General features: G+C 36.5%; 2 protein-coding genes across 2 annotated transcripts; both read left to right on the forward strand.

The window, feature by feature from the left end:
* The first annotated feature begins 1,635 nt into the window (after positions 1–1,635).
* Positions 1,636–2,007, forward strand: LOC111524553 (keratin-associated protein 19-7-like). Its single transcript, XM_023189761.1, has one exon. It carries the CDS (start codon positions 1,656–1,658, stop codon positions 1,866–1,868), a length of 213 nt encoding a protein of 70 aa, XP_023045529.1. The 5' UTR covers positions 1,636–1,655; the 3' UTR covers positions 1,869–2,007.
* Positions 2,008–8,578: 6,571 nt separating this feature from the next.
* Positions 8,579–9,129, forward strand: LOC111524233 (keratin-associated protein 19-3-like). Its single transcript, XM_023189360.1, has one exon. The coding sequence runs from the start codon at positions 8,579–8,581 to the stop codon at positions 8,795–8,797; it is 219 nt and encodes a 72-aa protein (XP_023045128.1). The 3' UTR covers positions 8,798–9,129.
* Positions 9,130–12,471: the final 3,342 nt, after the last annotated feature.

Raw genomic sequence — 12,471 nt, forward strand, 5'->3', positions numbered from 1 at the left:
CTCACTGCAGCATCAACTTCCCAGGGATCAAACAATCCTCCTGCCTTAGCCTCCCAAGTAGCTGGAACCATAGGTGTGCACCCTCACATCTGGCTATTTTTTTTTTTTAATTTTGTAGAGACAAGGTTTTCCTATGTTGCCTAAGCTACTCTCAAACTCCTGGTGATATAGTTTGGCCATGTCCCCATCCAAATCTCAACTTGAATTGTATCTCCCAGAATTCCCATGTGTTGTGGGAGGGATCCAGGGGGAGGTAACTGAATCATGAGGATTGGTCTTTTCCTTGTTATTCTCATGATAGTGAGTAAGTCTCATGAGATCTGATGGGTTTATCAGGGATTTTCACTTTTGCTTCTTCCTCATGTTCTCCTGCCGCCACCATGTAAGAAGTGCCTTTCACCTCCTGCCATGATTCTGAGACCTCCCCAGCCATGTGGGACTGTGAGTCCAATTAAACCTATTTTTCTTGCCAGTCTCAGGTATGTCTTTTTCAGCAGTGTGAAAACAAACTAATACACCTGGGCTCAAGTGATCCTCCCACTTTGGCCTCCAGCATTACAGGGGTGAGCCACCGTACCCTACCTGAAGAGAATATTTTTGAACAGTTGGTCAGGCTGGTGTAACAGTGAGTTTGTTCTCTTGAATAGTATCTCGGTTTCTGGAAGAACTTTTGTTATGTTGATAAGCCAAAACAATGTTTTGCAAGCTGATACAGAAAATTAAAGTAGTTTTATATTATGCCTACATACATATTTCCATTACTTTGTATTTACCACAGCTGATCAGAAAATTTATTTATTCAAAAAGTTCCTTTTCTTTTGAAGGAGGAGTAGCCTTAATTTCTCAACCCAGTAAAGATATTTGATATTTGAAGGCTTTACTAGATTTAAAAGTTTTAAACTTGATCAATGTATTTGAATCTAGTGGGAGGTAAAATAGAACAATCTAAGGAATGGTATAAAAATGAGAAATGAGAAAAAACTTAATAAAAACAGTATCAAATATGAATAATTCAATATACTTAGTGATGAAGAATTATATTTAGAATTCTTAAAAATTGTGTAACTTTGAAAATGCAGGCTATTTTGTCATTAAAAAGAATATATCAGCTGGGCACAGTGGCTCATGCCTGTAATCACAGCACTTTGGGAGGCCAAGGCAGGCGGATCACCTGAGGTCAGGAGTTCGAGACCAGCCTGGCCCACGTGGTGAAACCCCGTCTCTACTAAAAATACAAACATTAGCTGGGAGTGGTGGCAGGCACCTGTAATCCCAGCTACTCAGGAGGCTGAGGCAGGGGAATCACTTGAACCCAGGAGGTGGAGGCAGAGGCTGCAGTGAGCTGAAATTGGACCACTGCACTCTAGACTCCATCTTTAAAAAAAAAAAAAAAAAAGAATGTAACAAGTTAAAGGGCATTCTAACCATGCAGCTAAGCCAGCTCAAAGATTTTAATGAGTTTGTGTCTCTCCTTTTGCTAACAAACAGACTGATGATTTGCATCGAGTAAATAAACAAATTGGGATGCTGTAAAAGGATGGCCACATGTTTATCACGTGTTCTGCTCAGGGTATATAAGCATTCCCTAAACGTGCTGATATTCACACTCAGGACATTGCCTTGGACAGTAAACCCAACTCACTATCTCCGACACCATGAGCTACTATGGCGGCTACTATGGAGGTCTGAGCTATGGCTGTGGGGGTTTTGGTGGCATGGGCTATGGCTATAGCTGTGGATGTGGTAGCTTCCAGAGACTGGGCTGTGGCTATGAAGACAGGAGATATGGCTGTGGCTACAGAGGCTATGGAGATGGCTGCTGCTGCCCGTCATGCTACAGAGGATATAGATTCACCGGCTTCTACTAAGCTGCTGCTCCAGTGATGCAGCATCTGTTACCTTGAGGGGATTTCCAAACAAGTTACTTACTTCTAAGATACAATGGGGGTAAAGGTGTAAATCTGTAAATGCTCCCATTCCAAAGGGAGAAACTGGCCAAAACAAAGGGCTATAGACCCCAAACAAGTCCAAAACCCAGCAGGGCAGTCATTAAATATAATAGCTTCAAAACAATCTCCTTTTACTCCATATCTCACACCCAGGCCACACTGATGCAAAGAGCAGACTTCCAAGGCATTGGGCAGCTCCACTTCTGTGGCTCTGCAGGGTATAGTCCTTCCGGCTGCTTTCACAGGCTTGCATTGAGTATCCACAGCTTTTCCAGGCACACAGTGGAAGCTGTTGGTGAATCTACCATTCTGGGCTCTGGAAGATGGTGACCTTCTTCTCACAGCTCCACTAGGCAGTGCCTCAGTAGAGACTCTGGGTGGGGTCTCTAAACCCACATTTCTCCTCCATATTGCCCCAGTAGAGGTTCTCCATAAAGGCTCCACACTTGCAGCAGACTTCTGTCTGGAAATCCAGGCATTTTCATACACCCTCTGAAATCTAGGCAGGAGCTCCCAAGCCTCAACTCTTGCCCTCTGTGCACCCATAGGCTTAACACCACGTGAAAACCTTGGTAGCTCCTGGCTTGCACTCTCTGGACCATCAGCCTGAGATGTAACTGGAGCCCTTTTAGCCATGGCTGGAGCTGGAGTGTCTAGGACTCAGGGCAACATGTCCCAGGGCTGCACAGAACAGTGGGGCCCTGGGCCTGGCTCACAAAATCATTTTTCTCTCCTAGGCCTCTAGGCCTGTGGTGAAAGGGCTGACGCCAACGGTCTATGAAATGACTTGGAGGCATTTTTCCATTGTCTTGGCTATTAACATCTGGCTCCTCTCTACTTATGCAAATTTCTGCAACAGGCTTGAATTTCTCCCCAGACAATGAGATTTTGTTTTCTATGACGTGGCTGGGCTGCAAATTTTCCAAACTTGTATGCTCTGTTTCCCTTTTATGCTCTGGACATGTAAGTTTCAACTTCAGATAATCTCTTTGTTCAAGCATATGAGGGTATGCTGTTGGAAGTAGCATGTTACATCTTGAATGATTTGCTGCTTAGAAATTTCTTCTGCCAGATACCCTAAATTATCTCCCTCAAGTTCAAAGCTCAACAGATCCCTAGAACACAGGCACAGTGCTGCCAATCTCTTTGCTAAAGCATAGCAAGTATGACCTTTTCTCCAGTTTCCAACAAGTTTCTCATCTCCATCTGAGACCATCTCATCCTGGGCTTTACTGTCCATGTCACTATCAGCCTTTTGGTCACAACAATTTAACAAGTCTCTAGGAAGTTCCAAACTTTCCCCCATCTTCCTGTCTTCTTCTGAGCTCTCTAAACTGTTCCAACCTCTGCCTGTTACTCAGTTCCAAAGTCATTCCACATTTTCAAGTATCTTTATAGCAACGTCCCTCTTCTCTGGTACCAATTTTCTGTATTAGTCCATTGTCCCACTGCTATAAAGAAATACCTGAAACTGGGTAATTTATAAAGTAAATAAGTTTAATTGGCTCACGGTTCTATGGGCTGCATAGGCTTCTCCTAGAGAGGCCTCAGGAAACTTTCAATTATGGTGGAAGGCAAGGGAGAAGCAAGCACATCTTCACATGGTCGCAGGAGAGAGAGGTCAAGGGAGGTGCTACACACTGCTAAACAAGCAGATCCCGGGAGAACCCCATCACAAGACAGCAGTAGGAGGATGATGCCAAACCATTAGACACTGCCCCCATGACCCAATCACCTTCTACTAAGCCCCTCTCCAACAGTAGGGATTACAGTTTGACATAAGATATGGGCAGGGACACACATCCAAAGCATTTCACAGAATCAATAGGATATACATAGATATACAGAAGAACATTTACTGTTAGGGAAGAACTCATGCAATTATGGAGGCTGAGAAGTCTCATCATCTGCTGTTTGCAAGTTAGAGGCCCAGGAAAGCTGATCTAGTAGTTTCAGTCCAAACCTAAAAGCTAGAGAACAGGGGAGTCAATGATGTTAAGTCTCAGTCTGAGACCAAATGCTCTAACCAGGAATGCTGATGTGTGAGGACAGGAGAGGACGAAGATCCAAGCTCAGAAAGCAAGCTCCCTTTGCCTTCCCCATTTAGTTCTATTTAGGTCTTCAACAGATTAAATGATGCTCACATACATCGGTAACAGCGATCTTTACTCAGTCTACAGATCAAAATGTGAATCTCTTCTGGAAAAACCCTAACAGACCACCCAGAAATATTTTACCAACTATCCTAGCATCCCTTAACCCAGTCAAGCTGACACTTAAAATTGAGTATCACAACATTCATATCATTAAAACTGTAACTAAAACACATTTGCTTCTCACAAATCTTATAATCTATATCCCGAAAACTTAAAGAGAAGTAAACTCTTTTTCTATGAATCTTTACATTATATATAATCTTCCTTTATTCATAATTTTCTGCTTTCATCTAGTTTGTTATGCATGTAAAATAAGCCTGACCTAAAAGTCCTTGATAAACTGGATAATAAAATATGAATTGTAGTCATTCAACTCATTTCACTTGTCTTTTTATAGGAATATTGTGTTCTTTATTATCATCATTATTATACGGAAGGATTTGTAATGCAGTAGGGACTACAAACACACAAACATTATTATGAGGCAAAATATTGTGTAGTTTCAACTGACTAAAAGTGTCATTTAATATTTAAATATATAGAAGTGTATATATATTTAAATATTAAGTAAATCAATATATAAAATATATAAATATATTTTATATTTCTATGTGTTACTAATAAATACTATTTTATTTATATTTAATAGATTATTGATAATTTGATATTTATATTTATTAATATATAGAAGTATATGTTTAAATATTAATGAAATATTCATTATATATAAAATATATAATACATATATAACATACATTTCGTATATAATGTGTATATTTTATATATCTTTTTATATAATTCTATATGTCTTAATATCATTGTATATATGTTTCTCTATATATATATTATGTGTGTATATATATATATGAAAATAAATTTCAGTGAAACCTCATCCTTTCACGAAATGGCCAAAACAATATTGTTTTTCTAAAATGGAATTTCAGGCAATAATATGTGCCTACAGATGTTTTGTATAAGCTCGCCAAATGTAATTAAATGAGGACAAAAATTAAATCACACAATTAAGGACCAGAAAGAGATATTAAAATTCTGCAATGCTGTATTCCAGCAGAATATGTTATTTTTCTTATAATTGGTGCCAAGACTAGGATCAGAATCATGCTATCCTGAGTCCCAGGTATTAGACGATACTATACAGACTCACTTTGTATGTATTTTCTTCTTGATTGTTGTCAGATAAACCATTATGAAAGTTCTGGTCATAGTTGTAAGAAGAGCTAAATTATCTCAACTGCTTTTGAGGGTTAGTCCCTTTTCTTACATTAACATCGATGCTTCATTTTTATTGTTGTGATATAAAGAATTTAACCAATCAAATTTTAGTTTATCTGCTTCTGAATGTAACTAACCAATGAGCAACGTTAAAATTAGACTCTAAGTTAAAAACAAAACAAAGAGCCATGACCTCTTCTTTAAGTCAATGCTCTCACGGCATTCTGTGTCCTACAACAGCAGGCTGAACAGGGGAAATACAGCTAAGTAACTCTATGGGAGGTCAGCTATATTGCCTGACCCAATAGAACAGGATTTCACTAGAAGTATTTTCTTCTCATTTGGGTAATGTCTCAGGGATAGTTTCCATGTGGCTGAAAAGCAGTAATCGATATAATTATTACTGCCTTTGTTATTAGTATAATCAATATTATTATAATTTCATGCTGTTTAAGGTTGTATTGAATAATTTCTGAGATGATAGAAAATTTCTAACAAAAATTTCCTTATTTCCAGGAAACATGTGAGAACACTTTTCACTCTTCCATCTATCAACATGAGTAGAAAACAGGGTCATGAGCTAACAATTCTTAAAAAACAATAATGATACAAATCTACTTTTGATCCAACAAACGAATAGAAAAAGAATAATCCCTCAAAGGAAATTTCATTGAGACTTTTTTTACTTGCATATACAGAAAAGAAATCAGACTTTTTACATATTCTTCAAACTGTTTTTCTAGTTTACACAGCTAGTGAAAAAAATAAGCTATGCATGTCATAGTCATGTTTTATTCTTTGAAAATACATTTAGTGTTTATTGTACTATCGAAGTTTTGCATTTGTGTCTCATATTATTTCCATATAGAGACAGTTTTATATACCAAAAACATACAAAATAGCCTTTAATCATGGTCACATGCTCTGACACAGAGCTACACAAGAAAATGTGAAATTCTTAATGCTATGTAATTTATTCATAATTCTAAATGGTTCATTAAAAATGAATATATGAATTTTATCACTTGACTGATTTTCTGAAATGGAGAATAAAAATGGAATGAAATTGGGTTACAATAACACAGATATCAAAGAGGAAGGCTAGTGTTGGATTAAATGCTACTCTGACAGCAGGAATCTTGTTGGAACTTGTGTTCAGCTTTACAACACCTCCAAGAATAGCCAGTAAGTTGCTCATGTTATGCTATTCATGACCCTTGCATTGATGTCAAAGTCATGTACTTTATTCAAATAATATTTCTGAATGCCAACTAAATATGAGATTTTGTTTTGACACTCAGCAGGTCAGAGAAACATCATATTATAAAAAGAAAGTGTCACTTGAACAGAAAGTCATTATGTTTAGTGAAATAAACAGGCACAGAAAGAGAGGTATCACATGTTCTCACTCATAAGTGGGAGATAAAAAAGTTAATCTTATGAATGTAGAGAAAAGAGTGATAGATATCAGAGGCTGGGATGGGTGTGTGGGTGCAGGAGAGAGAAAAGTTGGATGAAAGGTGTAAGTTCTATTGTAGAGTGATTATAGTTAACAACAATCTATTGTATATTTCAAAGTAGCTAGAAGAGAGAGCTTGATTTATACTCAACATAAAGAAATGATAAATATTTAAAGCGATGGATATTTCAAACATTCTACCTTGAACATTATACATTCTATGTATGCAATTAAATATCACATGTATCTCATAAGTATGTAAAAATGTATCAATAAAAAATTTAAATAAAATAAAAATTTTAAAATGTGTCATTCAGCTACTCGTAAATCTCAAAAAAAATCTTAGTAGTATGATTATAGTCATATAAAACTGATACCTTTCTAGAGTTCCAAGTTTCAAGATATAGGTACATCTGGATGAGGCTTAATCAGGTATGGGGTAAGCCTTGGGCATTTCTAACTCTATGGGCTCAGCTGAGGAACTCTCTGGCCAACTCTCCCTAAAGAGCTACTCCTTCTTTTCTATATTTTTCACAATTGTGCCTTAAATTTAGAGAATTTCTTGTTACGCTAAGTTGCACAAATATTTTTTGAATTTCAGATAATTTGAAGAGTTGAAAAATGTTTTAAACAAGAAACACTATAATCAATATCTTAGAAAGATCTCGTTGATATCTTAGGAAAAGCTGACTAAAAAGCGCTTAAAAGCAAAACACAACAAAAAACATGGGCATAAAATAGGCAAAGACAAGGGCAAATATTGACTATGAAGATCTAAATGGAAAGAATGAATGCTGATTTGAGTAAATAGGTTGTAGCCAGAACATTTTACCTACTTCAAACTTTTACCTGGATATAGTAATGAATCGTGGAGGAAAGGAAGTTGAGTGAAGTTTCAAGTAAAATCGGCAAAAGATACAAGAGAGATGAATTAATGACAAAAGGTAGACAAAGAGAAAAAATTCTGTGTGGAGGCAGATTACAATCTTCATTTTTTGGTAACAGTGAGGTTAGAACATATAATGGAAAAGGGACTTGGGATATAAATAGAAAACTCTGGAAAGACTTCACTGAGATGGGCTTTTGATCCCTGTAAGAGTCTCTCTCCACTTGGGACTACAATTGTGCTATGTTCTTAAAACAAAACAAATATTTGGCATGCTGGTGTGCAAAGCCCAAAATAAATACAACAATTGTGCATGATCAAAGTTTTAAAAGTCTACAAATTAGGTGACATTTGTTTCTTTCAGGTACATACACAGGTGAATCAAATCTTTCCTGCTTCTGACGCTACAAAATATGTGTGCTTTATGAAGAAACTGATGAATTTAAGAGTCTTGACCTTGGCTATTTCTTGAAATTTTGTAGAATCAATTGTAACAATGTCCAAAAATGCTTGTGATGAGAATATATTTAAATAGAAATCAAGAATTTTTAATGTGACTGATGTTAAGTGACTGGTAATAAATAATTCTATTTTGGGTTTGGTATGTTTTAGACTTTGAAGCAGCAGCAATCCCTTCTAATAAAATTAAAGCAACAAGCTCAGGGATAACCTAACTAGGTGGCCAAAAAAGCTCAGGCATTCTTACTGAGTGTTGTCAGAGGACAAGAGATCAACAAGCTGCCTCAGGCAAGTAGAATTCATGGAATGACATAAAAAGAGGGGCACATGTTTATTACGTGCTCTGACCAGGGTATATAAGCCTCCTTCTACACATGCTGGCATTCACACTCAGGATCTTGCCTGAATAGCAAACCAACTCACCACTCCTGACACCATGAGTTATTACGGCAGCTACTACGGGGGCCTGGGCTATGGCTGTGGAGGCTTCGGTGGCCTGGGCTATGGCTATGGCTGTGGATGTGGCAGCTTCCGCAAACAGGGTTATGGCTGTAGCTATGGAGGCTACGGATATGGCTCTGGCTTTGGAGGCTACGGATATGGCTGCTGCCGCCCATCATACCATGGAGGATATGGATTCTCTGGCTCTTATTAAATGAATTGCTGAAATTGGAAGCAGAGGAGAAACCTCCCAATGTGTTTGGTCCTGTCCTGTGCTTTCATTCCAGAAAATCCATTCTATTGTCTTCACCATCAATGGACAGATATTTATCAATGGTTAAGCTGCTTCTATGAATATTAGTTGTTTTTTTACTTTCAGAATCCGTCATCTGAAATCCTATTCATGTATAGCCACTCTAGTTTGTTCTCCTAAATTTGCTTTGTTTTTCTTACCACCATTACCATCATGTTATCTTTCTATCAAGATCCTAGCAAAAACTTGTATTTTGCTTTTATCTAATACATGAATTAAAGTATAAATATTTTGGTTCTTTTCAATGTTTTCATTGTTATTATTTAACATTTTATTTTGCAACTACTATAAAAAGTTTACTTATGAGGCAGTGAGATCTGTGGCTCTATAGTGGAATGTGATGAAAATCTTCCTAGTTCACCATGTTATGGAAGCTTGAGAACAAATAAGAGATCATATGAACAAGAGATAAAAATAACTTGCCCCTGTCTATTTACTTAGGATGTCAACTCCTCTCAAGTGTCCCTCAAGTGTTCCTGGAATCATTAAGGACAGTGTCATTCTCATATTCTGCTGTGTAACATTGTTGTTAGCTGAATGTCTTCTTGGTACCACTGTTCTGGCCAGGCATGTCTTTGCTTTTTTTCCACCTTCAGTTGAGTTTGTGGAAAGGAGATTGGGAAGTTTCACTCATTTCCTAGTCAGAACTACACTTTGTATTTAGCATCTCCCTGAAGGCCATTGTCCCATATTTGACTGATGCAACTCCCACTGGAATGTGGCACTGAAACCCAGTGGTACAATGTTGTACAAAAAATTGGAGGTAGTTTGCAAATGTATTCTCCAATTCTGTGGGTTGTCTCTTCACTTTGTTGATTGTTTCATTTGCTGTGCAGAAGCTTTTTAACTTTATGTGATCCCATTTGTCCATTTTTGCCTTGATTGCCTGTGCTTACTGGGTATTACTCAAGAAATGTTTGCCCAGACCAACATCCTGGGAGTTTCTAGTGTTAAGTGAAATAAACCAGGCACAGAAAGACAAATGTCACATGTTCTCACTTATTCGTGGGATCTAAAAATCAAAGCAACAGAACTCATGGAAGTAGAGAATAGAAGGACAGTTACTAAGGTCTGGGAAGGGTATTTGGGGAGGGAAGTGGGGCTGGTCAATAGGTGCAAAAAAAGTAGAAAGAATAAATAATGACAGTATTTGATAGCACAACTAGGGGACTACAGTCAATAATAATTCAATTGTACATTTTAAAATAACTTGAAGAGTAGAATTGGTTTGTAACATAAAGGATAAATGCTTGAGGACAGGGCTGCCCCATTTTCCATGACGTGATTATTACACTTGGAAAGCCTCTATCAAAATATCTCATGTACCTCATAAATATATGTACCTACTATGTCCCCACAAGTCAAAAATTAAAAAAAAGAAAAGAAAAGAAAGAAAAATTGGAGTAAGCTGGAGGGGTGCTTTCTGACTTTTTTTTTGTGCACCCTATTAGAGGCTCTTAATAGTCTATACAGCTTGTTGTGAATGGGTGATGATACAAAGTCACATGAGAATAATACACAGGAGGCTTTACTGATAAAAGCCCTTCTTGGCTGTCAACTCTGGCTTCATTTCTCAGTTAAGTTCAAGTAACCTGGCTCGTTTTTCTCTAGGAATTTATTCTCATCCAAAAAAATTCTTCTGTTCCTTTCAGCTTTGTTTTACAAGTTCACCACCCTTAGCCAGGCATCTTGGAACACCAACAGTAAACACAGATAGAACCCTCCTCTGCTATGTTTCTCAGTCAACTTTCAAAGTAGTGAAAGAGGCCTGTTTCACCAGTTTGTCTGACATGACGAGGCATGTCTGAATCCGCTTATATTCAAATTTGGACCCCTACTATTTATCCTAGAAAATCTTTTTATCCTCTTGTAAATCTAGAAGAGGAACACTATTTTATAAACGATTTCTCACAGAAAAAGTGTTACCTTTTTGTCTACTCTATAGTTTTGATTTCAAATTAAGAAACTAAAAACAATGGATGCAAAAAAATGGAGAGAAGAAAAGAAAGAAGAAAGAAATCCAAAAACAAAGAAAGGAGAATTCATAGGTTAAAGACTCAATCACATTTAGAACACATTCCATGTTTTATGTTATTTTTTAATTGGCTCAATAATGGTATGTATTTATGGGGCACAGAGTGAAGCTTTGATATATATAATGTATAATAATCAGATCAGGATAATGAGCATGGACAATTGATCTTTTAGGAAGTTGAAATGAGAACCAGATATAATACCTGTCCAAGTGCTGTTAAACTGAAAGACAGTGATTCAAAGACCCTCCTGCAGATACCCTTTGCAAATACTTAATTTTGCTAGTGAGGTTTTGCAATCTAAGGTTTAGTATGTTCTAAATTCCTTGGACAAAATAGAAGAGTTAATTAATTATTTAATTAAGCTGATTTTTAGCTTTAGCTAATTATTTTATGTTCTAACCAAAAAGAGCAGGAGAATAGACCCTGTAGATTACAGGAACTATAGTTACTATTCTGTATGATTTCTATCTTTGATTTTTTTATTGTCCTTTGTCAACTCTAAAACTTAACAATGTGTGAATTAGTCTGAATATTTATATTTTCTCTATAAGGGTTGTAAGTATATATAAAGCTTCCCTTTATAAACATATAAAAAATGGTGGCTGCTTTTAGAGAACAATTATTTAGAATGTACAATATGTGACTAGTCAACCTAATTTTCTCCAGACAGACATTATATCCTACTAAAGATGACCTTATAGATAGAAAATCTGTTACCTTTTTACTACAGCATAGTTTATATTTCAAATTAGAAAACTAAACAAGGGAAGCAAAAACAACAACAAAAATCATCCTCATTAGGTTTAAGTGCTGGCCTGACTTGAAGGTCTTTTTGATTTCCAATCTGAACAGTCCAGGTGCTGTTAAATTTGATTTGTACCCAAATATAATTTGTGATGCTCCTGAATGTCATGGCTTTTAAAAGTATATTGCAAAAGTTGTTTTTATTCTTGGTTTGTTAAAGAATTGGGAGCTGGGAACGTGAAAGATATTTCTAAATTGCAGTCACTAAATAGTTCTGCTGGGAGAACTGAATTTTTGTTGATGTTTATTACAGTATATCAGTAAGACAATAGAACATACAATTCTTCTGAATGCAAGCAGGGGGGAATTTCCTGATGAAAACTATAGACTCTAATTTTGAGGAAGGTATAATAGTGTCACGTGTACCTAGACATGCTTGTGAATAGTGATTGCGTAATTTAGGATCCAAGATTAATGTTAAAGGATAGAATTGGAGAATGAGTAATTTCTCAAAACATGGATGCAAAAAGTAAAATTTCTTTCCTCTACCAAAAAAGGTTTTTCAGACATAATAATCATGGTCACATCTTATTACTGCACTTAGATTGGTCACAGAAAACTCTAATAAAATAAATCAATATAAAAACTCTTTAATCAATGAAAAATGCTCTATCAATATGAAAGATCAATTGAATCAATTTTGTATTGGATATGTGATAGAATAAAAATTCAGGATACCTGAGCAATTTGGTAATCTGAATAAAAGTATTTCCTTTTATTGGAAATATGTTTGAC

The sequence above is a fragment of the Piliocolobus tephrosceles genome, chromosome 19, assembly GCF_002776525.5.
Source record: "Piliocolobus tephrosceles isolate RC106 chromosome 19, ASM277652v3, whole genome shotgun sequence".
NCBI classification, from domain to species: Eukaryota; Metazoa; Chordata; class Mammalia; order Primates; family Cercopithecidae; genus Piliocolobus; species Piliocolobus tephrosceles.

Excerpts from the sequence above, each read along its gene's own strand:
- LOC111524553 (XM_023189761.1), top strand. The coding sequence starts at position 1,656 with ATGAGCTACTATGGCGGCTACTATGGAGGTCTGAGCTATGGCTGTGGG.
- LOC111524233 (XM_023189360.1), top strand. The coding sequence starts at position 8,579 with ATGAGTTATTACGGCAGCTACTACGGGGGCCTGGGCTATGGCTGTGGA.